A 25,334-nucleotide genomic window follows, 5' to 3' on the forward strand; every position below is an offset into this window, starting at 1 on the left:
GGGTCAGGGAAGGGAGAGATAGAGAACAAGAGAACAGCACCAAAAGAAATCCAGCTCCGATAATTCCAGTATTGATGAGTTGGTAGTTTGACCTGAATAAATCATTAATAGACCTGATATCAAGAACTTGGATAGACTTACCATGAGCTCCCCCAGTCTACAGAGAAATGGCTTTTGTAAGCATTCCTCTTCCTGTAGAGTGGAAAGAGGCCCTCTTGCCAGTCCTTTGGTTCAGAGGTGAACAACATCCTTATAACAACCTCAATTCCTGCAGGCAAGCTCATACAAATGAGTGTCGTATGAAGTGGAGACCTCTGCTTCTCCCTCATTACTACGTCAACTTAAGGTCACTTTTCCTTCAAATACATGCTTTAAGGACAAGATTATAATATTTGTAGGACTTTTCACATTTATTTTAAATTCTTCAAAATACAGATACTTTCTAGAATGTTTTACAAAGTAAATTCTTTCAGCACAGTCATTGCTTTTCCTTGACCCCTGTTCCCACGCCTCTCACCCCACTTTTGTTTATTCTCTGCAGATGAATTCGCTACACTCTGTGGAAGTCAAAGGCCGGGCTTCGTCATTGACATTTACACCGGCTTACCTGTTGGTGAGTTATGATGTCACTGTTGGAACTTTCTGATTTTGCTTTAGTGTGAAGAAAAGGTTGTAAACATTGTTATTTTCTCAATTTGCTTTTTTTTTTTTCCTTCAAAGGAAAAAATCATTAAACAGTGTCATTTTACTTTATTGAAATACTGATTCTTAGTTTGAAACAAACTGTACAAACACCCCGGGTAGCTCCACCTAATTGGCAGCAGCATTTTGTTGCTCATGATTAAGAGACTGGAAAACTTTTCACAAAATTACAATCAAGCTTAGTTAAACCAACGCTAGGCATCAACAAAGGGAGAGATTCTGGGAATAGGGCCAGTAGATGTTTGATTTGACTATAATTCTCAATCCTTCTGACTAAGACAGGAGTTTAATATGACTTTTCACACCAATCCTCATGTGTAGATTGTTTGCATAAAGCCTTTCTTGTGGATCATTCTTACCTTTCATGGAATCTCCTCAGGTCATCTGCTTTGGGAATTTCAGATACGAATTTTTTTTTAAAATTTATCTTTCCAATCTGAGGGCCACATCTCATAACTAGAGCAGAGACCACTACAGTGCTAGAGATGTTTGTGCAAGATTCAAAAGTATTGCATAGCGGTCAGCCAAAGGAGGCGATGCCTTTGTGGTTTAAAACCAAATAACATAAAAGTAGAAAACTATTGCATTCTCAGAGTTTTTCCCCCGTGTGATTTATATGCATCCTTAGATGCCCCTCTTTGGTCTGAGCGATTGAGTGCGAGAGCAAACATCACCACTTGCTTTGTTCCACCTTATTCCTAATAAGTAAACTGAAATCCACATCAGCCTTTCCAGTGACCTTGTTTAAGAAAACAAGGGTCTAGTCCAGCAATCAGCCTGGATCCCTTAGTGCCAAATCCATATGGCTCCACAGTCTAGTCAACGTCCAAAGAAACTTCATGGTTTGGAAAGAAAAGCTGCTAAATGACATTGGCATAAAACACCTGGCCCTCGCTGCTTTGTTTTTCCCCTTCCCAAAACAGATCTTTTCATCTCCCTATAATCTCTGATCCGAAGATAAGTGGTCTTTAATAGCAATGGGTCTCCACAGTCAGACCAGGCGTGTACCCCAGCAGGCCCTGCCCTTCAAGGTTGGCAACGGTCAGACTTGAAACAGCATTAGCATCATCCACCAGTAGAACTGGAAAGGTCCCAAACATCTAGTCCAAACGCCTAGCTTTGCAGTTGAGGGGACAGAGGCCCAGAGAGGGGAAGGGACTTAGCCGAGGTCACCTAAGCTAATTAATAACAGAGCTGGGACCAGAATCCAGTCCTGACTCACAGCTTGCTCTGCTTCTAGCTCTTGAAAACTGGAAATGTGATAGTTAGCAGTATACTTACTGTACCAAATTCCACTGTGACAAAATATTTAGATGACTGGGAAACTTTGTTTTATTTAAGCTTTTATACTCTCCTTCTGAAAGGCTTTAAGATTGTTGGCATATAGAGCCCATTCATATGGGGTTAAAACTATAGCAAGTTTATTAATCTTCTCTTAAAATATAAACTTTACTTAAAGTTTGAAGTTCAAATGAAATCCATACAGGAAAAGAAAATATAATTTTTTAATATATTGTTTTGCTATTTTATGGTGAACAATGGCTAGAGATTCAACCCAGCCTGTAATTGTTAAACATGATAATGTATCACTTATATTTAAAACAAATACATGTGAATATATTTTATGTTGTAATCCCTACTAGAAGAATATCATCTGGATTTTTTGTTTGTTTGTTTGTCTGCTGGTTAGTCACAGTTATACACTTACTTTGCATAACATTTTAACAACATGAATGACAAATGTATGAAAAATCTAAAAACAATTACCTGTATTCAAAATAACAATATACCTTTTGAGATTTTAAGCTTGTTGTTCTATTAAAGAGATCAGTTTGCCTTCAGATAAAATTAAGTGCTTGAGAAAAGGGTCTAACATAAATTGATGGCCTGTCAGATTTCTCCTTTACAACAGGTCTCCACTTAAGTCTATGGCCATCTTCTTACAACTTACCCAAAGTGCCTTTGCAGAGGCTCCTGACTCTAATATGTAAATGAAAGTATCTCAACAACAGTAACAGAAACCCAGTGAATTGGAAAGACTTGTGATGCAGAGGGACTAAAGCTTTATATCCCTTCCAGCTTCTGCAGTGTTTTGTGAACCTCTGCCAGGCGGCTGGTGGCGGGTCCCTGCGGGATAACCAGCACTTTGAGAAAGGTTTTGTGAGGATTGTATCACTGTGATGTGAAAAAACACAAGAGAGGCAGGATAACTGGTTAGAGGATTACTGGTATCAAATCCTGACTCTGCTTCTTATTGGCTTTGTGGTCTCTGGCAAGTTCCATCCTCTGACTTGGCCTCAATTTCATCATCTGCATAGTGGGGATAATCGTAGTATCTAGCAGGGGTCCCCAAACTTTTTACACAGAGGGCCAGTTCACTGTCCCTCAGACCGTTGGAGGGCTGCCACATACAGTGCTCCTCTCACTGACCACCAATGAAAGAGGTGGCCCTTCCGAAAGTGCGGTGGGGGGCCGGATAAATGGCCTCAGGTGGGCTGCATGTGGCCCGCGGGCCGTAGTTTGGGGACGCCTGATAGAGACTGCTTCATAGGGTGATTGATGATTCAGTGAGTAAGTCAGGTTCACTGCCTGAGAAATATACCAGGTATATAGTAAGCAAGACACTATTAATACTGCTGTCCTAGAGGACACTGAATGAATGGGAGTTCAGAGCAGGTTAGACAGAGAGTGGAGCAACCAGGCGGGTGGGGTGCTGAGGCCTTCTCACCAGGTTCCCTCACCAGCTGGCCAGCCCTGCTTCAGCTGCTTGGACCCTCGCTCTGCTCTCCTCCTACTTTGGTCCTGTTTACATGAATGCTCACCAACTCCACTTCCAAATGCCGGGTTTTTAAATTGAATTTATTGGGGTGACACTAGTTAACAAAACCATACAGGTTTCGGATGCCCAATTCCACAACACATCTCTGTGCGCCATGTTGTGAGTGCACCCACACCAAGGTCAGTCTGTACCCGTCACCGTGCATCCGCCCCCACTCTCCTTGCTCCCCGCCTCCCGCAGTCACCACACTGTCGTTCGTGTCCATGAGTGTTCTATCTTTTTTGTGTTTTTTTTTTTTTGCTCGATCCCTCCACCCTTTCACCCAGCCCCCCCTTAAATACTGGTTCTTAATTTAACAAATTTTAACTGACACTTAACATTTTTAACATTTGTCAGATAGCATGCTAGGAGCCTGTAACGGTGGTGTGGCAACAAGGTCCAGCTCCTTGGCTTAGGAAGGCACAGTCTGCTCTAACAGCCCTTCCTTAGTGCCAGCCCCATCATCACAGTTAGTCGAGGCCACACCTGACCAAAAACCTTGTGAAAAAGGAAAGGGGGCATTGAAGTTGAATTGGAAAGGTCAGAGTTGGCTATGACCATGGGCTCCTCCTCTGTCCTTGCCAGTTTTCCTTTCCCGTTCTAGACAAACATCACCACACACTTTGGTAGAGAGGCTGTTGACTGTCAGCAGTCACATTTTTCTATTCCTGTGCACCATGTCCCGTAGGTACAAAGCTGGCTCCTACCTGGACAAAGCATATGTTCTGAAACAACGTAAAAAAGACAGACACTAAATCCAGATAGATATATCAGTGTCTAAAAAGCAGGTTAGTTATTTCAATTTAACATTCACTGATGTCCTCCACTTCCATCAACACCATCCCCCACACATGCACACACGTACACACATGCATGTGTGCACATACGTGCGGCTTCATTTTCTCTCCTTTGGTTTTAGACTTCTGTTGAACCTAATAGTTAGAGGTAGCTGACTTTCAATCCTCGTTGACCCTGCACAGGGTCCTTGGGCGATGCTGTCACTCATGGATGGCTCTTCTTTTTCTAGATATCGATGAATGCCGGGAGATCCCCGGGGTCTGTGAAAATGGAGTGTGTATCAACATGGTTGGCAGCTTCAGATGTGAATGTCCAGTCGGCTTCTTCTATAACGACAAGCTGTTGGTTTGTGAAGGTAAGTGATGCTGTCACTCTATCATGTCCAGAAATGAACTAACTTGTGAGCCACTTACCCACACACTTGGCCAATCTCACAACATTGGAATTTCAGAAATCCATCAAGGTCTGGCTTTAGCGAGGGCACCAGGGGGAACAGCGTGAAATATCATGCAAAGAAAAGGTTTACCAACTCCCAGTGGAAAGAGCAGGATGTACATTCCCCAAAGCCCCCCCCCCCCCCATACACAATGTATTAGATTTCCCAGCTGATATGAAAAAGTCTTGAGTTCCTGGGTGTGTCAGATCGCTTTTGTTTCCCATTGCTTGAAAGTGAGCATGAGTGGTGGGCCGTCATCTTGAGTTGAACCTCAAAAGCAGCGTTCTCTTCCAAGTGGAGCCTTTGCTACTCCCAAGTGAAAACAAGGTTAATGCAAATATTCCAAATGCATGAGAGAGAATTCCAAATGACAAGAACAGCAAATTCGATTTATGAAGAATGTTGGCATGCCTGCAAAGGGTCCTTTTTTCATTTTCAAATGACCTCCCCTTGCCATTTGTATGCCCTGGGATTCTGAACATTCCTCACAGCACTTCATATTGTTCCTACATCTGGGGGAGATAGTGTCTGTCCTTTTACATTCCTGGTTATTAAATATACCGTGTTCCCTAGGATAGCTGGAATAATTTTCTACTTCATATTTAAACTTGGAGCCTCTAGCTGAGTTTTTGCTCTTGTTAGAAAGTGTTATTATCCCTTAGAGCAGGGATTAGAGCACATATGTCAACATTTTAATGTGAAACAAATATCTTTCTCCTAAATTGAGGACCATTATAGACCATGAGTAAAGTTATAGTTCTAAGCACATGCTTGTTAAATTCTCCTTCATCAGGCTTTTGGTGACTGTAGCCAAGTCGGCACACGTGTCCTTTACTCGGTCTACCAGGTGGGGGAGTAAGAATGGCCTCAGAGCCACTCAGAGCCTTCCTAAGGAGATAGTCATTCAGACCCTAGCCGGGCCCTGGAATTGAGAGGCCAGCAAGGCTCAGGTGTCTGAGGAGGAGGAGGAATGCTGCTGGAGAGAGGGGGACCTCCGGTGGGTGATGGTGTGGTGAGAGGGTTGGCTGCCCTGCCTTCCTCAGAGCCACAGTCCTCTACCTTCTGTCCAGGCCTCAGGAAGACTGCCACCATCTCCCCTTCGCTTCCATCCAGAGATCCGCTCGATGGTTCCTTTATCCAGGTGCCCCTTTTGTACTTTTGTCTGCTGAAGCGGCAGCCCTTGGCCAGAACCCATAGGCAAGGCCGCCCGCGGCCACCAGGTCAACCTCCCCCTTGATACGCACGTGAGATTGGAAACCTGCAGGTGCGCCAGTGTAAGCCACTGGGCTGTCAGGGCAGCCGCTCAGTGGCTAGCTGAGATTACGAAGTGTTCCTCCAACTTTTGGTTTCCGTTTCTCAGGATATCCATCTGCAGGGTGAGTGTTTAATCCAGGGTCAGCCACTGTCCAGCACGCTCTCAGCTCTCAGAATCAGGAAACACAGGTTGATTTTAGTACATGCCTCAACGACGTTGAAAGTTGGAATGAATTCCAGAAGTGATTTAGAGAGAGCTACTGTGTGTCTGCTCTTCCCCCGTATGCACGTAATCAGATGTGAGGCGTCTGACGAATCACAGAAATGCTCATGTGGAAGGCTATCGGGCTTCTCCAAGGACACAGGCTACTCTCAGTGTTTCTGTACTCCCTAATTAAGAACAGGGCGGACTTGGTGGGCGAGCTGGTGCTGGGCACTGGAACCCAAAGCAAGCATACTTCTGCTCTTATATCTCCTGCACAGAGAAGGGACCCCCCTCCCACCCACACACATTAGACAGAAACTCCCTGACAGTAGTCCTGCCACTTTCCCGCCACAAAGCATAGACCTAAGAGGCACAGGTGATGTATTTGCCGCCCCCTTGTGGGAACTTCTTTGGCTGAGCCAGCTTCTATGTAAAATCCCAGTGCTGGTGCTGAGGGCTGACTCTCACCTGTGTTACCCGCTGTTTCTTTACTGCAGTTAGGCTGAATTAGACTATTTCATTGGAACAGGGGCAGGAAACGTGTATTTTACCCCATGGTCTAAACTGGACTGTGCAGTAACTTTTGTGATTCCATGAATTTGAACTGCATTTTAATTATATTTACTATATAATTTGAACTACATAATTACTTTTACATGAATTTAAGTGTGTGTGTGTGTGTGTGTGTGTCTGCCTGTGTGTGTGTGTGGCCAAACAACCCCCTGAGCATTGCCAAAGCTTTGAAGTATACAATATCCATTTTATTCTTTTCTTTGATAATGTGCATTGGGTTGTTTTCAGTAGTTTTATGTGCAGCGTGTTAAGTTGCCTTGATTTGACTGCCATGTGGCAGTAATTTAAGCAGGAGCCTCTACAGCCCTGCACTCAGAGTGCTGTGTGCGGAACCAGGAGCACCAGCCTCACCTGGGGGCTTATGGGAAATGCAGACTCTCAGGCTGTTTCCAGACATGCTGAGTCAGAACCTGCCTTTCAACAAGATTCCAAGTAATTCGTACGTACACTAAGGTTTGCGATGTTCTGCTCTCCAGATTGTTCCGCCTTCCGGATGAAAGCAACCGGACTGAATCATAAATCCCGGGGGCTTTGAGCAAATTCTACAAAATTCCCTGGCAAAATTTTGTCTATACCCATGTTAAATCTTGACCACAGCAGTTGAGTTTCATAAAAGACACGAGTGTCATTAGAGTCCAGATGTGGCCATGAATCAAGGACTCGCTTTTACAAAAAAATATTTGTAAATTGGAAAAACTAGAAAATGACTTTTCAAGCCTCTATTGTCTGTTTCACAGGACTGCTCAAAATAAGAAAATATCGATTTATTTTATGCAAGAGTCTTCATAGATTCAATACCAGGTCCTGTTTTCCTTCTAAAGAAATTCTCTTCTGCTTGCAGATATCGACGAGTGTCAGAACGGCCCGGTGTGCCAGCGCAACGCCGAGTGCATCAACACGGCGGGCAGCTACCGCTGCGACTGCAAGCCCGGCTACCGCTTCACATCCACGGGCCAGTGCAATGGTGAGAGCTCCCTGGGGGCTGGACGCACCCTCCGAGTGGGCCGTCTCCACTCAGACTGCCGAGTTCTACGAACTCAGCCAGAAAAAAGGAGAACTGGTGAAATGTCTAAACACTTACCTTTGTTCCCTCTTTATAGATGGGACATTTTCAAAACAATACGTAGATCATGAACATACATGGATTTCATATTTACCTATCTGCTACCTTGCCACAAACAGCTGCACCCACAAATACACTCATTTGTGCACAGACACACTCACATTTCCCTAACCAGTATTTAGAACCAGCTGCTTTTTTTTTTCTTCATATAATGGCCCTGAAGCCGGCGAGGTTGTCACCATCTCAGCCACACCCCCCAAATCTAGACAGTGAAGCTATCCTGAGCTGCAGGACATGAACCTGAAAACAATGAACACAAAAAACCCTAGTAACATCACTCTTCCTCCTAAACATTTTAAAGATGAAAGGTCTCTCACGGAGAGCCTTTAATAAGGCTGTAAGTCACCTACAGTAAAATGAACTGGCTTCCAGAGGTTAGATTTTCTTTGTTGCTCGCTTTTGTTGGGCATGTGGTCTAAGTGAGGAGAATGAATGAGTTATCAACTTAAATCAATGGTCAAGTTATTAAGTATCTGATGGTACCTTGTAGCCAGTGGTATCAAATTAAAACAGTGGTGTTTCAGCTCAGAAGCAAAATAATACTTCATAATGATTTTCATGTAAGTTTTAGAGTAATTACAAACCATTATGTGTTTAGCAAAAAAAAGTCCGGAAGAATGTGTTATTTTGCTTGTAGTTCATCTCACAGGGAGTTTCCTGGATATTTTATGCATTTGTGAATAAAACAACACAAGGGAACATGGTCAGATTTTCCTTGGATTTCCTTGCCTACCAGTGATTAAGTGGTAGGAAGTGCACTGTTCTCTGTAGGGTATTTAGCATTGTTTTATGAGACCTTGGAGGGAATAGGGTGTAATAGCAGAACAGAAACTCACTTTGAGACTCAAGACTTGTTTTGTTGAGTTTAAAGGAACATGTGCAAGTATTTAGCATTTTGTCAACAGAGCTGTTGTTATCCATGTATTAAAAAAAAAAAAAGACAGGAACAGTGGGGACGTCTCTGATATGAGCCACAATACCCCAGTGAAACTTGGCATTGATACCCCTTCTCTGCATTTTGCTCTTAATTTATACTTCTTTGAAACTGGGTGAAATAATTCCAATCATAATCAAGAATTGCTGATAATATAGAATATGTCATTTCACACCATTTTACGCTCAAGCAGGAAGTTATTTATAAATCAATATAACATGTCTAGGCAGGCCTGCTGGGGCTTAAGCCCTGTCATATTTTCTTCTAGAACATTAACAAATAAAAATCATCACGCATTAACCAGCCATAGGTTGTAATTTCCCTCATTTTCCCTCCTTCATTGAAATCCTCAGAAGAAAGGGAATGTACTTGAATTTTGCAACTATTCAATCTCTAGGGTTGAAGACTTCATTCTGGTGTCTTCATTTACATCTCACTTTAAAAATCTTTTAAAATTTCTTTAAATCCTGTCCTATATATGGCATTTTTTTAGACATAATGCCAAATACTGCTCTTTTTCTGTGTTTAAAAATGAGAAGAACTAATATTTTCTTTCCATCATTGCTATAGCTACTCTATATCAATTTCCCCTCTTAATGAAATAGTCAACCTCACATGAGACTTTTAAATAGTGTGGTGACTCATCAGAACTCTAAAGGTTCTGTATTTGGAAGGAAGTACTAGTAAAAATGGCAGCGTGAGCACATGAAATGGAGAGAGCATTGTCTCTTCTGGGTGTGACAGCTCTGTATAGCAGAAGGTGCCCACTTCTAGTCGCTGTCTTCACAGTAGACAGGGCACACAGCAGCAAGTTTGGACTATTCAGCGGAAAACAGGGTCCTACTGTTTTCTACAGTATCTACACCCAGGGTGGCAGTCTGCTATTTGTGACAATAGGAAAATCAGGATGGATCAGTGCTCTCAAAATTATTCTTACCCTAAATGTATCCTGAGAGCCTTAAAAAATTAAATTAGTCACATAAGTAGGCATGTAATTATGTCATGTATAGATTCAAGCAATAAATTCTGCCCTGCAGATGATCAGATTTCAGGAGAATAACAAAGATTCAGTTGATGGTAAATATAGTTTAGAGCTTAGACATGGGCAGAGGCAAAATGACAGAGCTTTCCTTTGATTGAATATGAATAAAAAGAAAAAACTATTATTGGGATAGTCCAGTGCTAAAAGGAGCCCTGTGTAGATATGAAGAGTAGGTTAAGATGGAACAAAAGGTTATAGGAATAAGACGAAACAATGAGGTGAAATTTGTATAAGGGACAGTATGGGTTGTCCACCAAGGAAACCTGTCTTAGCAATGGGCTTCTGTTTGACTTTGATGTAAATTTCCAAAGGAAGCCGTGAAGGGTCAATCAATGATTTGAGGCACCAAATCTTGACTAGACAAAATATTTCAATTAATTCTACTGTCTGTGATGATGCTTTTAGACAAATAATCAGTGGGATTCTCTCCTACCTTGGCTTACTCTCCCCCTTTCTACTTCTAAGTTTTCTCATCTTTCAGAACATATTTTTGGATACTGCCTCTGTTCTTTTTTTTTTTTTTTTTCATGTATTGTTAACAAACTCTGAATATGCCCAGTAAATGAGAATAAATTTTAAACAATTTTGAGGCAAAAAGAAATATAATGCCAGTATCTGGTTTACTGGCTTAGTTTATAAAGAGCTAGGATTAGTCCTGAGAGCAATGTTTAGAGGTAAGTAATTTAATTTGATTTTGTCTTCCCCTTAAAATGCTAAAGATGTTTTTTACCTACAGATCGCAATGAATGTCAAGAAATCCCCAATATATGCAGCCATGGACAGTGTATTGACACAGTCGGAAGCTTTTATTGCCTTTGCCACACTGGTTTTAAAACAAATGATGATCAAACCATGTGTTTGGGTGAGTATGTGATTATTATTTAATGTTTTCTTCATTGCCTATTAAAAATTTATTTACATCTGAATATATAATAGTTAATACAAAATGTTTCAGTAGTTGTTTTTGCTGTTAATAAAATGAAAACATAAGCAGGCCTAGTGTTAACATCCTTTGGTATTTAATCTTTGCCAATCTGAACATAGTAAACTTCTTCTTTGATAGTCATTTGGCTGTCAGTTCAGAAAAACTTTTGACTAAAGGATAAAATTAGAAAAATATTTAGATTAAAAAAAATACTTTTTACTAATGTTAATAGCATGTTATTCTTTTATAATTATGTAAGTTTTCCTGATTGGAACAGAGTGTAGCTTTTGAGTTTTTGAGTATGAGCATTTTTGAGATGAGTCTATAATTTGTACTGGATCCTCAAAGGCAAATTTACAGATTACATAAAGACATAAAAAGTTAAAGAAACTTATCTAGAAGGAAAGAGCTCAAGATTTTAAAGCTCTTTCTTGGTTCCAGGACTGAATCAGGATGTTGATTTAGAATAAACTTCAAATATGTAATCAATGATTTTCTTTCTTCCTTTCTTTTTCTACTTTAAAACAACATCCATTAAGTCTGTTGGGGACTTCATGAAAATGAACCAGTTTCACAGGTGGAAAGAGAACAATCAATAGAGTAATGTTGAAGGTGCTTGCCTTTGGCTATAATTGGATTCATCCATTAGGGAACATTCTCATAAAGCCTTGTCTTCTTCAGAGCAGATAAGTTTTAACTTAAAGGAGCATAATCAACCCTGCTCATCACAGGGAGCTAACTTCTGTGTATTAATATGACCCTGCCCAAATTTCTTTCTGTCACTTTTTGTGTGTGTGAGGGAGAGAAAGACAGACCTACAAACAGATAGACAAACAGACAGGAACAGACAGAAAGAAAGAGAGAGATGAGAAACATCAATTCATAGTTATGGCATCTTAGTTGTTCATTGATTGCTTTCTCATATGTACCTTGACCCGGGGGCTCCAGTTGAGCCAGAGACCCCTTGTTCAAGCCAGCAACCATGGGGTCATGTTGATGATCCCACACTCAAGCCAGTGACTCCACTCGAGCTGGTGAGCCTGCACTCAAGCCGGTGACTTTGGGGTTTCGTAACTGGGTCCTCAGCATCCCAGGCTGCTCTATCCACTGTGCCATCACCTGGTCAGGCTCTTTCTGTCTTTCATCTGAATTATCTACAGCCTCCTAGCAAAGAACCTGACCTACCAAAGCTCAGCTAAAAAAGAGTCAAGGCAGAAACTCTTGCTAGCTGGCAGGGTGACTTACATGGATGAAGTCTGCAACTACAGACACACACGTTGGAGTCACTATGGAATCCACAATAGCTTCCTGATTTAGGATCACAGATAATGTATCATCATGTTCAAAATTTGAAAGGAAAAGAAATCCCAACTCTGAAACCTAGACTTGGCTAATCTGAGGTGTTACCTTTCACTCCTTCTCCCTCCCTTTGTCCTTACCTTCCTCTTGCTGCAGACCAGCAGTATCAGCTTTCTTTCATTTAAATTTCTTATTTCTTCCTTAAAATAATGCACACCTACTCTATATAGGAAAGACGTGAGCTGCTGTGGTGAAATGCAAAGACATATAAGATGCCAACATAGCTTTACAAAATAGTCAAAGAGAAAACCCAAAGACCAATGAAAAGACAATAATACAGGAGCGTACGAGGAGCCATCACATTGGGATCGTTTAGGAGAGGGAGATAAGTCACTCTGGGTGGGAGTGGGCGTGAGTCTTAGGGGTAGACTGGGAAAAAGGAAAGGATGTCTGAAATGTCAGGTGAGTTAGAAAGCTAATTTATTTTGTTACTGATTGCAGGGTAATATCAGGTGACTCACTGCTTTTGGGGAAACTGGAGTGAGAATCTTAAAGACTGGAGTGTGCCAAAGGTGGCAGCAAGTCAAGACCCAGATGCGCACAGAATTTTCCATTTGCAAGTGAAAATATTTGAGAAAAGTGGCAAGGGTGGAGAATTCTAGAAGTAAATAGAATAAAATAATTCTTGTCCAGTTCTCATGTCCTTAGCTTGCCTCCTTTCCCATGCCAACCAAGGACATGATTAATCCTGAGATTTAGAAGCTTGCCTTTTGCTGAATTCTCACAGGGAACTGCCACTGCTGAAACCAATACCTATGTCACAAATGTCTCTGCCGAGAGAGGGCACTTTATGAACTTTAAATGCCCTTGAACCCCAGATAATCAGGGCACCTCTTCTTCTGGTAATAATCATGTTTTTCTATGTCCTTTGCTCCTACTAGACATAAATGAGTGTGAAAGAGATGCCTGTGGGAATGGAACTTGCCGAAACACAATCGGTTCCTTTAACTGCCGCTGCAATCATGGTTTCATCCTTTCTCACAACAATGACTGTATAGGTGCGTGTGCTAAATAGTCATCACCAAAGGAAGACAGTTTTATCTGTGTTATTTGTAATTCCCGGTGTGCCAGCTATCTTTTTAAATATATGCCATCTTATGCGTGACAGTTGGTTAAAAGATTTGTCAAGTAGAATGTGCTAGTGAAATGTCAAATAGAGTAACTGTTCGTGTTCATTACTTGTATTAAAATGCTTCTTAGCAGCTATAATTTTTGTGTCTACTATGCTGTGAATTAAATAGACTTAAAAATAATTGAATTGATCACGTTAAAACATACAAAAGTCATTCTTCATACAAAAATTACATAGTTTCTGAATAATGTGGAGCTGTTTGTCCACATGTTTCACTGTAGCCTCTCTTAAAAGAAGCAAATTATTGATCTATTAAAACCTTATAAAACATGCTATATTATTTATGCGAGGATGATGAACCAAAATTTGTATTGTTGTTAAGACTGATTTTATATAATTCCAGTTATGGGAATACTTAATAATACCCTCAGCTGTATTGTGTATTAGTAATTTAGTTTTAGCCTTTAAAATTAAACCTAAAGGAAGATTAAGGTAAACTTATATAAAATTCTAATATAAATGATCAATGTCTAATTAATAGAATTGTGTAATCTTGTTAGATTTTGATAGATGCTTAAAGCCAGGCTTGTTATTACAAACTAGATTTTCATTGGAATTTCTTATGTTTGGCTGAGCCAGCAAAGGCCATTGAAATTCAGAACAAGTATTTTTCCCTTTAAAGGTTTTGATCATTGCTGGGATTATGACATTTTCTTTGGACTATATCAAAGGATATTTTTTTGGCAGATGTTGATGAATGTGCAACTGGAAATGGGAACCTCTGCAGAAATGGCCAGTGCATCAATACAGTGGGGTCCTTCCTGTGTCAGTGCAATGAGGGCTATGAGGTGGCTCCAGATGGGAGGACCTGTGTGGGTGAGTACTGCCTCAGAAAGACCCTCCAAAGAAGCCCCCAGAGACCACTCCAAAATCACGAGCCCTCCTTCTGGAATTCTCAAGGGGAAAAAACCCCAGTAGAATTACAGTAATTCTGCCACACACACATGCACACACACACACACCACTTTTCCCCCTCATCTTTTAAAATTAAGTTGTTGCACTCACAGAGAACAGTTAAACTGCTAAAGAGATAGACAATTGAATTGTTCTATAAACAATTGCAATTCCCTTGTATTTTTTTTCTTCAAAGTAACTCTAAAGTAAGCTCTTAAATGATGTTTTGTCTACTCTCACTTTTTTGTCTGTTCTGACTTTTTTTACATACTACACTTTTCTGGAAATACTTAGTTTGTAGTAGGTCAAATAAAATATGGCTGCTATAGTGCACACTTCCGAAAGTTGTTAAAGCTTATTTTTATTGAGTCGTTAATTTTTCTCCATGGCAGTTTTGTGGACCTTAATCAGTTTTATGTATTTCTTTGATTTGATTCCAGTTTCTTTGAATTTTAATTGCTTGATGGAAATCATGCCAGAGGAAACCTCTTCCTTCTTTTTCTCTTCTCTTTGCAGATATCAATGAATGTGTTCTAGAACCCAGAAAATGTGCACCAGGCACCTGTCAGAACTTGGATGGGTCCTATAGATGCATTTGTCCACCTGGTTACAGTCTACAAAATGACAAGTGTGAAGGTAGGTGTGCTATTGGTATTTGAAAGTAAATAGTATTGGTTACTGCACTGGCATTATCAAAGTCAAAGCTTTTGTGATGGTGTGATGTGTGTCTTCATTTTGGAATCATTTATCAAAACAATTCCAAGAACAGAGGGTGTGACTTATGGCCTCATGCTTAGATGGTGAGACAAGGATATCTAATTCTCATGCTAATCCCTGATGAAGTTGTTTGTTCTGTCCATACCAGTGGTCGTGTGACTCTGACTTTTCCAGTGTGCTTTAATGCAGCTTGTAAAATATCTCGGATTACATGTTTTTAAGTGCCAATAGTTTGCAACTAAAAATAGCTTCCTGATTCCAGTTAAAATATTTAAATGACCACATTCAAATTTGGATGCATGTGGCTATATAATTTGTTTATGTTGTTTTGACCTATAGAGAGGTGGAAATGTATTACTATGAATAAATCCTCAGCAAATTTTATAGTTCTGCCTTCCTTAATACATATGTCATTGCATGACATCAAAGACATTAATTGCCAGAACTTCATAAATAACTAGGGTTGAAATGATTATTAAGAAGTCACCTGGTGGCCCTGGCTGGTTGGTTCAGTGGTAGAGTATCATCCAGCATGTGGATGCCCCAGATTCGATTCCCAGTTAGGGCACACAGCAGAAGTGACCAGCTGCTTCTTCCCCCATCACTTCTCTCCCTCTTCCTCCCCTTCTTCCTCTCCTGCAACCAGTGGCTCAATTGATTTGAGTGTGGCCCCAGGTGCTGAGGATAGCTCCGTTGGAGCACATGGGCCTCAGACGCTGAAAATAGCTCAGTACTGGAGCATTGGCCCAGACAGCATTGCCAGATGGATTCCAGTTGGGGCACTTGTGGGAGTCTGCCTCACTATCACCCCTCCTTTTACCTAAAAAAAAAAAAAAAAAGAAGAAGTCACCTAGCCCCTGCCCCCACCTTTAAGTAGGACTATATTTAACCAGTAATGAGTAAAAAATTTCTCCACTTTTAATACCATCAATGAAAAATTTGATTATATATCCAATTTAAATTACAATCAAGTGATAATATTATAAATTAAAACATGCAATCAAAATTAGGCCTAAAGGCAAATTATTAAACATGTTATTTTACTTTTAAAGTTCAACTTTGTTTACGCCATGATTAATGTACACTTCCCCCAGAATGAAGAGAATGGAAATATATAAGAAAAAAAAACCTTCCTGAATAATCAGTAAATGTGCCCATTCAACAGTCTTTGTTTCCACTCTTACCAAGTCAGCATCTACAGGTTTATTTCTACTGTAAGGGAAAGAATCATAACAACAGTGGCAAAAACAGTAACCAAAAAAAAAATGCTGTAGCATTTTTACAAAAGTTGGCTTTTCTTTTAAGACAAGGTTGGATGTTGCAGTAGAGTGTGTGGCAATGGAGTAATCAATCATCACCAGCAGTTCAGATTTGTTAATAAAGCATAAGAAACGTGATGCAGTTATAAATGCCCTGTAATAATACGGGGTGAAGAGTCTGGCTTTGCATGGAACAGGGAGATAATCGCTTTGCATTGTATATTTCTAGAATATCTTTTGTGTAGTTACAGTAAGTCAAGATAAAGAAGTTAATTTTCTAACTTCCCTTTAGTTGGACCTCATGGGAATAAAGTTGTGTAATACGATTACATTTTTGTGTGGGTAGAACTCTTTGCACAAACATGAGAATAAACAGCCCCAAGATACAAGAGATGTGTTTTATTGGGGAAAAAAAGTGTTGCCATAAAAACGGTTTGGCTCAGAATCAAGAACTACTGCTTTTTCACTACAAGTTTCTGCCGAAAGGGGAAACAATAGCTAGATCTGTTGGCAACAGTGGCTATATATACTTTTTCCGTAAATAGGGTGATCATGTAATTTATTGACCAAACCAACACAGTTTTGAGATGGGCACCATTCATAATGAGGCCAGGTCAACAGGCATGAGTTTTAGGACTCTCCTAAACCAAGCAGGGCATGTGGTTAACTGAGCCATTCAAACTTTACTTCGGACCACCCTTCATCACCCCCTTAGAATAGTTAAGACGGACCACCCTTACTCACTCCCTTAGAATAGCTGAGATGCTGAAGGAAACATGACACAATTCTAAGTGTGTCAGATGCCTATTATCTGTATGATGAAAGAAAAACTACAGGAAGATATTTTTGTGTTTTCAGAAAAAATAACCTGCAAGGAAGAGTTCAGAGCCTTATCTGCTGTGGTACCTTTAGTTTATACTGCATAGGATTATTTTCTTAGTTACTGGTGTCTTTGTAAAATTCAGTTTTAGGGCTATTGCATTCGTTATTAAGAAAAGCACTGTTGGTGAATGGAGGAAAATAAACTTAGTTCAAAGGCCTAGCTCTCTCACTAATTCTTTGTCAACACACTCAAATTTCAGAGCTTCTGCTCAGCAGCGGTGAAGTCACACTGGAGTTTGTTGCTTCCTTCCTAGTTTAGGGTAGGATGAAATTATGCCAACTTTTCTTATTAGCCAAGCCACTGAGTCTGGGTAAGAGATGTTTCTCATTGCATCTCTTAGCAGGTACTTGCAGATTCCATTTTTACAACAAGAACTGTCAAAGCTAATTTTTAAAAAGTCATCACAGTCAAGAAGTCTACCTATAGTATTATGATATAGGAGAAAATCCTCATGATTAGGAGAATTTTGAAAGTCAGTAGCACTTTGTAGTTACACATTTTGCATTTGGTACCTGATGGTGTCTCCTTGGTGTTTTGACTTTGATACCTGTGACTCTTTTAGATATTGATGAGTGTGTTGAAGAGCCAGAGATCTGTGCGTTGGGCACTTGCAGTAACACTGAAGGCAGCTTCAAATGTCTGTGTCCAGACGGGTTCTCTTTGTCCTCCACTGGAAGAAGGTGCCAAGGTAAGTGCCCTTGAAGGCTTTAGACTTCGTTATCCTGTGTTTATTTGCTGTGGTTTTATTTTTAAAACATGGCAAAGCTTTGATTCTTTGTGAATGAGAAGATGGAGAGATTTTATTCACCCAGTGGTCTAATGATTACCACATGTCAGAAGGTTCATTTTTACTTTCAAGGTTAAACACTCATCCATCAAATTATGGTTGCTTGTGCAACAACTGTCCTGGCACTAGACGTCTCTCCTCCTAAGAACACAGATGCTGATAGGTCAGTGAGTGGGTGTCCGCCATGAGCCACTGAATATAGAAAAGCCTGGAAGATCAGCCATCAGCGTCATAGTGTCTACCTCTGAAGAGGTAACCTGGATAAATATGGGCCCAAACTTGGACTTCCAGGCTGAAAAGTTCAGATTAACTCACATGTTCCCAGAATGTAGTGCACATCCCTTATATCACAAGTTTTCTAAGAAAACAGAAAAATAAATTTGAACTGACTAGGATTCTTGCTAGGCCATAGTCTGTTTGCAGGAACAATACATGTGCACTTTAAGGAAAAAATAAAAAGGGACCCTGAACTTAAGCATAACACAGTGTTCTGTGTTCCAGAAAACTGTTTAGATTTTACCTAACAATGCAATTGTGTGTGTCTATCTACTTTTACAAACTAGTTTAATGAATTCAGTACAAAAACACACATACACATACAAACACACATATTTCTCTTCCTCCGCCCCACCCCAGTGTGTGTTTCTTTATTTCCAAATGAGAGGCAGTGGATATCATTTAAGATTCTAACAATTGTGTTTGAAGTCTCAGCCCTGCCATTTCTAGCCTAGGGCAGTGGTTCTCAAACTTTTTGAAGTCGGGGCGCATTTAAAATCCTACAAATAATTGTAGGTGCACTAAATGCAAATTTCTGAGAAATATGTTATAATAATTAAGTCAAATATTAAAGAAAATAATATAAAGTCCAAGCATGCTTTTATGGTAATTAAACAAAATAAATGTGACAAAATTAAATTTTTTCTGACATTAAAAAACATTTTTATGTTACATTTTTTGAGTTATGCTTTTTAGAATTTGTAAAAAAGAGGGGTTAAAAAATGACAAAAACATTATCTTTTTATATATATAGATACATTCTTAGTAAGATTTAGTAAATTCAGCAGGTCCTGGCACAAATGTGTTTTTTTCATTCTTGTGTTTATGAGAAACATGAGCCTGATGTGTCCTAGCGATTTCTTCAATGTTTGGGCATATATTTGAAAGGCAAACTCTCATTTCCTCGTCAATACATTGAAGAATTCTCTTTTTACTCTTAATTGTGTTGAGTGCAGAAAACTCCCACCATATATATCATCTTAACTTTACACCAAACAAAGGTGTAAAGAAACTTGCCTCCAGTCTTTCTGGGGAACATGGGGGGTAGTGTAAACAATCCAGCACCACAGCTTGACAGCCTTTTGCAACCTAATCAGGCAAGTGAGGTGGGGGGTTGGGCAGACTGTCAGCTTACAGCCAATTCCCCACACCTCTGTCCTCCAAAAATCTAAACTCCCAAAACCCTGTTGGTTTTTTGGTCTCTGAATTTCTCTGGAATACCATAGGGCGCACCTGGAAATCTCCTAGGGCGCACCAGTGCACCCTGGCACACACTTTGAGAACCACTGGCCTAGAGCAAGACATTTAATCTTTTGTAAATTCAGTTTTTCCATTTTAAACAACAATAGTAATACCTGCCCAACCAGTCTTATTGAGCATGTGACAAAAATTTGTTAGTTTCTGAGTCCTTCATAGACTCTTGTTGTTATTTTAATTGATTAACTTTTTACTTTACAACTAGCCCTTTAGTTACCCAGTATTGAAAAGGGAGGAAGGGGAGAGTTGAGGATTCTGTGGTTGATGTGATCCTATCAGTATCTATCAGAGGCCTACGTGGATTTCAAGGTTGTGGGCGAGGTGGTGCTGGATTCAAGCAGATACTTGGGTCGGTCTCTATGGTACAGACCAGCCAGATCAATTTTATGGTAACTTCTTCCCCCTGTTTTCTGTGTGCCTTTGGCTTGGCCTGAGTTTGGAAAGAAAGCAGTGAGAAACCAGGTGTGAATCTGCCGATGTGGCAGGCCAGAAGCAACTCATAGGCTATTAATTCAATTTGCACTGGCCTGTCACAGAGCAAGCTAACACTGTAGGAAGACTCGGCCCAGCTGGGAGCGGCCCTGCCACATGCGCAGCTCCAACAGGCAGAGCCAGAGCTGAGGAATGCAAGCAGGGAAAGTAACTGTTGTAGTTCTGATGAAATTTCAAGGGTCATTAAGGGCTCTTTGCAAATGGACTGGTAAACAGGCATGCTAGCGAGCCCTAGTTAAAGTACGTGGGCAAGCCCTCTTCTCTTTCCCAATGCAAGGCCACCTCTGATTTATAAACCAATTTTAGAGAATCACCACGAGCAAATGGTATCTCCTACAGAGCATATATTGTTCTTGAGACAGGGGGTTAAGACCTGGGTTTTTCTTATGAAATGATAAATTAAGTCAGGCTTCTATTACCCATGACATGATAAAATTCTGCAGAACTTCAGATAATGTTTGGAATGAACAAATGGGATGAATCCTGGCACCTGAAGGTGACATGTAAATGAACCACTCCCACTTACAAAGTTTGGTAGAGGGAATTGCATAGACTCACCCTAAACTTCGTGTGTTTGAGCTTCTGTGTGATGCCTGAATTCTTTTAGGGGGTGAGTTTTTGGAGTGATGTTGGGGAGACTGGACTCTGGGGAACAGGGTAAGTGATAAAAGGAAGAGAGAGTGAAAATTTTAACAGACTTGTATTAGGACATGCAGGGTCTGGTTTCAAAGAAAAATTACAAACTGGAAGACAGAGGAAGGAATTAAGTTTTAATATATTTGTTGAGACATTTTGGTGAGTAATCACTAATTTATATCTTAAGACAGTTGTAGACATAAATAATCAAAACAGGACCAATAAACGCAAAACTTTATATGTGACATTGAAATTGAAGAATTAAAGCAAATCAAAAGGTGTCTTTCAGGAAACACTAACTTATTAAATATTACAGCTTCTTAACAAAACAAACATTTGGTTGGCAGACATGCTGCAAGACAAGGACTGGCTTTTACTTGCTCTTGACCCCCTGAAGAGCAGGTAACTGAAGGGTGTGAGGTCCTAGCCATAACAGGTGTGGAGGTGAAAGAGAAACTGGGGAGACAACTTATCTGGAAAAGTTGGTGATCGAAATTAAACAAGTTCATTGGGGAAGCCAACTGAATGTGATTTACCAGAGCCTGGTGAATCAGATAAACAGACAGATAGACAGTTTTACTTTAGTCATGAAAGATTTTCTGAATAGTGTGGTGATGGCTGAGACGTAGGGCGAGTGGAGGAGGGTGTGGGGTGATAAATGGTGGTGGATGCAGACTTGAGTTGAAGGGCTAAACACGCAATGTGGTGCACCAAGATGTGTTGTAGAATTGAGCACTTGACACCTATATAATTATGTTAGCCAGTGTCACCCCAATAAATTCAATTTAAAAAGTCTTGCTGCTATGATCTTTGGCAACTCAGTTATTCTTACATTGTCTCATTTGTCATGAAAGAAAAGCTGGTGAAATTGTCTTAACAGAAAATGCACAGGTGACTGACTATAAGAGGACACTACCTGAGATTGGAAAACGGTGACAGGAGACAGCTGAGCTGATCAAAAATTTAAAAAAAGGGGAATTGTACAAAATGGATACAAAAGCATTCTTTTAAAACCTGCAGATTTTGCCTCTGTAACTCGAGAGGAGTTTGCAAGGCTTTGGAAGTCAAGTTTGAGGGAAAACACACTCCAGGCTCTGGGATGAGCTCACTTTTTAGAATCACCCAGCTCGCTCTATAAGAAATGGAAAAGTCAGTGGCCAGAATTATGTCAAGCAATGTTGGAAAATTTTTTAGGAATTAAATCCCATATTCCACGTTGGAGTCACCAAGAAATAATCAATATTAAAGAAATATATTCTTTGAGAAGAGGACTACTCTCCCTCTCATTTACTTATCTCCCTGCTGGGCTCCTTTTTTTCCTTCCCTCACTTTGTTAAGCTAAACAAGCTTCTGTGTGTGTGTGTGTGTGTGTGTGTGTGTGTGTGTGTGTGTGTGTGTGTGTGTGTGTGTAAATCCTGCAGAAAGTTCCACATACGTTTTGTAGACAGCCACTGCATGAGTAGCAGCTTTAGTAAATGACCATTGTGTTGTATTCTTGCCAGTCCACAAAATCGCCACATCTGTATGTGCTCTATGCCTGGAATCTAAGGTTTTATTTTGGTTCCCAGGTTTAAAGGACACACACAATAGAGGGAGAGTTGACTTGGGGTGGTGAACACACAATGCAATATACAGATGATGTATTGTAGAATTTTACACCTGCCTTGCTCTATAAGAAGCAGTTGTTTCATTTTATTAACCAATATCATCCCAATAAATTCAACAGGAAACTTTTTTAAAGAAAATAATAAAAGGGACACAGAATAAACAGCATAGTATGATACCACAATAACTACTAGAACTGGATGGTCTATCTTCACCTAATGTGCTTGCTAAATGTAATCTAAAACATGGGTAAGCAGAGTTATCAGTGAAGGGAGCTTGTGAATGATTCTGACTCTGGATGTGCCCATCCTGAAGTCACTGATAATGCCAGTTTTGAAACATGACGGTGTTCGTCTTTTTTATTCACATCAGGTGATATTGGAAAATGGGCTAAAATAAGAAATAATATGGTGTAAGTCACATAGATTTGTCCGTCAGGTCTCATCACAGAAGATACCTATGACTTTAAAGATCTCAACTCAGTGATTCTTGCCACCACTTCAGGAGTATTACTGTAGTAATAAGAAGAGAACCCATTTAACAGGACGGCTTGTTTCTTATTAACTGTTATGCATTAACGATGTAGTAAAAAAGCAACTGAAGGGTCTCTTGAATTATGCTGCAGATTTACGAATGAGCTACTGTTATGCGAAGTTTGAAGGAGGAAAGTGTTCATCACCCAAATCCAGAAATCACTCTAAACAGGAATGCTGCTGTGCCCTGAAGGGAGAAGGTTGGGGAGATCCCTGTGAGCTGTGCCCCACTGAACCCGACGGTATGCTCTGCATTGCTCTTTGGGCCATTCACGGTGCACACTGGTCGTGAAATAATTAAGACCATGGGCCTTCAGGAAAATAAGACGATTTAATTTCATTGTAAGTCTAATTAAAATGTTTATTAAAATTATTTTCTGTCAGGAGCTAGGTAGTTATTTTCTTCTCAACAACGTTATGGATTGGAGCTGCCCACGTAGTAGACACACGTCTGGGAGCTCTGGGAGCCTTGTTACCTGTCTCCGGTTTCTGGGCTTGTCTTGTTCATTGTGTCTCAATATCTGTAGCATGTGGCAGTCTGACCACCACATAATGCTTGGGTAGGAGCCTGTAGCTGTTGCCACTGGTCTGTGTTTTAACGAGTGTGTCTCTCCACCACAGAGGCCTTCCGCCAAATCTGTCCCTATGGAAGCGGGATCATTGTGGGACCTGACGATTCAGCAGTTGGTGAGTGGCATGTGCTAGAGTCTCAGCATTTCTAAACATCAACCCTCTAGCCTCTTCCTTGCTGGTTTTCAGATGTTCTTATTTCTTTACATCTATCTTCAAAAATTAAGCTCTATTTCTTTGTCTTTTCATTTCGATACCAATTGTGTTATTGTGTTGTATTTGCAATATTGTATTATAATAAATATTTCTTAGATTAAGCACTGATATGATTATAATTTACCTCTGTTATTTACTGTTTTTTTTTCTTCTTCTTTGCTTAAGATATGGATGAGTGCAAAGAGCCTGATGTCTGTAAACACGGGCAGTGCATCAACACGGATGGCTCCTATCGCTGCGAGTGCCCCTTTGGTTACATTCTGGAAGGGAATGAATGTGTGGGTGAGTGACAAAGCGGTTTCTTCCACTGGGATGTTACAAATTAAAACTTTAGCTATATAATATTCACATGAGTAAGTATAAGTACCAGGATGGAACAGAGATAAGTTTTGTTCCTTCATTTGTGTATTGTTCATCTAGCATCTAGCAGAGACCCCACTGTGTATCAGGCATTCTATTAGGCTCTGAGGCTATAGTAATGAATCATGACAACATGGTCCTTCCTTGCATGGACCTTAACTCCAATGGGGAAGATAGACTCTGAACAGATTTAACAAAATAATGGAAAGGACAATACTATAAAGAAAATCTTTCTGAAATTTAAAGACAAAGAAAGTAATGGTCATAATCTTAGTCTTTCAATATGTAAAACACAAAACTTACCCAGATTTTATTACACTTAGTAAAATGAGACGCTGTGTACCTAGTGTAATTCCTCTTGTTTTAACCATCTTATTTAAAAAGAAGGGCTTTTATGGCTGACCTTGGACCTCTTAATCCACACTAGCGCCAATCCAAACCTGAATTCATAATGGCATACATGCTAAGAGTTGTGTGCATTAGCAAGTGTTCGTTCCACACAAGGAATCAGGGCATGAGGATTTCAGCTGCAGTGGTGGCCATGAGAACTGAAGCTAGTTCGTCAGGCCTTAGAAAGTAATGTTATGCAGATGGACTCATTATTTCTAATGACCTCATGGCTCTACAAAAAAGTGATATTGTGGTCTTTATTAACTTGAAGAAGATATAATATTTGTGACAGTGAAATGCAGTTTCACAGCAGAACAAAAGCAAAGTTGTCAATGTTTTCCCTTTGGCATCTTCAATTAGTGCTAGTATGGATGTGGCTATGAGCCTCCTCACTCAGGGTCTCTCTACCATATTATCTTGTCTTCATTTTGTAAATTCAGAACTCAGCGTTAAGACAGAACCCTTGGTGATAGCCCATTACTTTTCTGTGCCTTGCAGAGCTAAAACACAATATTATTTCTCCAATTTTTTTCTCCAAAGGAAGATATTTTTCCCAAGAGATGGTTCAGAATGAGGATGCTAGGTGGATGGGCTAGGAGGCATATATATATTTGGGACCGCTTTAGTAAGACTTGTTCTCTCTCCACAGTTATTTAGAGAGATCGTACTCTAGACATATTTCTTTCTAGACTTTCTTCTGCCTAATGTAAACCATTTGGTTTCAACAGAATCTATTTGAATCTTGATTTTAATCCAGTGTATTAGTTTTGCTTAACTTCTCTTCTTTTATTTTGTGTAAGTTTAGTCTTCTATTTTATACCTGGCAAAGATCTATTCTCTTTAAGGCTTTTTAGAGAGTGATGTAATGTAAGGCCAAGTACACTAGATGTATTTCTAGCTTTAAATAAGTGAAAGCTTTTGACGAATGAGACAAGCATTGTTTTAACCCTTTGAGCATCTATCCCCAGTAGAAGATTTACTTCATTGTGGTGTGGGAGGCTGGAGGACTTCATGGAGCAGAGCAGTATGAGGGCTAGAAGCCTAGGTACTGCCACTGCCACTGAGCAAATTAAATTTTACAACTACAGACCTGTGGTATAAGACATGTGCACCCCTTCTTTACACGGACAGAATGAGAATAAAATAAGACATACAGAT

At 40.1% G+C, this 25,334-nt stretch overlaps 1 protein-coding gene across 1 annotated transcript in view; it reads left to right on the top strand.

Moving 5' to 3' along the window:
* The window catches only part of FBN1 (fibrillin 1), a 250,417-nt gene that overhangs the window by 200,116 nt on the left and 24,967 nt on the right, over positions 1-25,334 (top strand). The window contains exons 43-53 of the mRNA XM_066344305.1: positions 542-613; positions 4,548-4,673; positions 7,628-7,750; positions 10,622-10,747; positions 13,051-13,167; positions 13,989-14,117; positions 14,712-14,831; positions 17,617-17,742; positions 22,733-22,882; positions 23,262-23,327; positions 23,592-23,708. Of these exons, the coding sequence (XP_066200402.1) occupies positions 542-613; positions 4,548-4,673; positions 7,628-7,750; positions 10,622-10,747; positions 13,051-13,167; positions 13,989-14,117; positions 14,712-14,831; positions 17,617-17,742; positions 22,733-22,882; positions 23,262-23,327; positions 23,592-23,708 (1,272 nt within the window). The remainder of the gene's footprint in view (positions 1-541; positions 614-4,547; positions 4,674-7,627; positions 7,751-10,621; positions 10,748-13,050; positions 13,168-13,988; positions 14,118-14,711; positions 14,832-17,616; positions 17,743-22,732; positions 22,883-23,261; positions 23,328-23,591; positions 23,709-25,334) is intronic.

The sequence above is a fragment of the Saccopteryx leptura genome, chromosome 6 (assembly GCF_036850995.1).
Source record: "Saccopteryx leptura isolate mSacLep1 chromosome 6, mSacLep1_pri_phased_curated, whole genome shotgun sequence".
In the NCBI taxonomy this organism is placed as follows: Eukaryota; Metazoa; Chordata; class Mammalia; order Chiroptera; family Emballonuridae; genus Saccopteryx; species Saccopteryx leptura.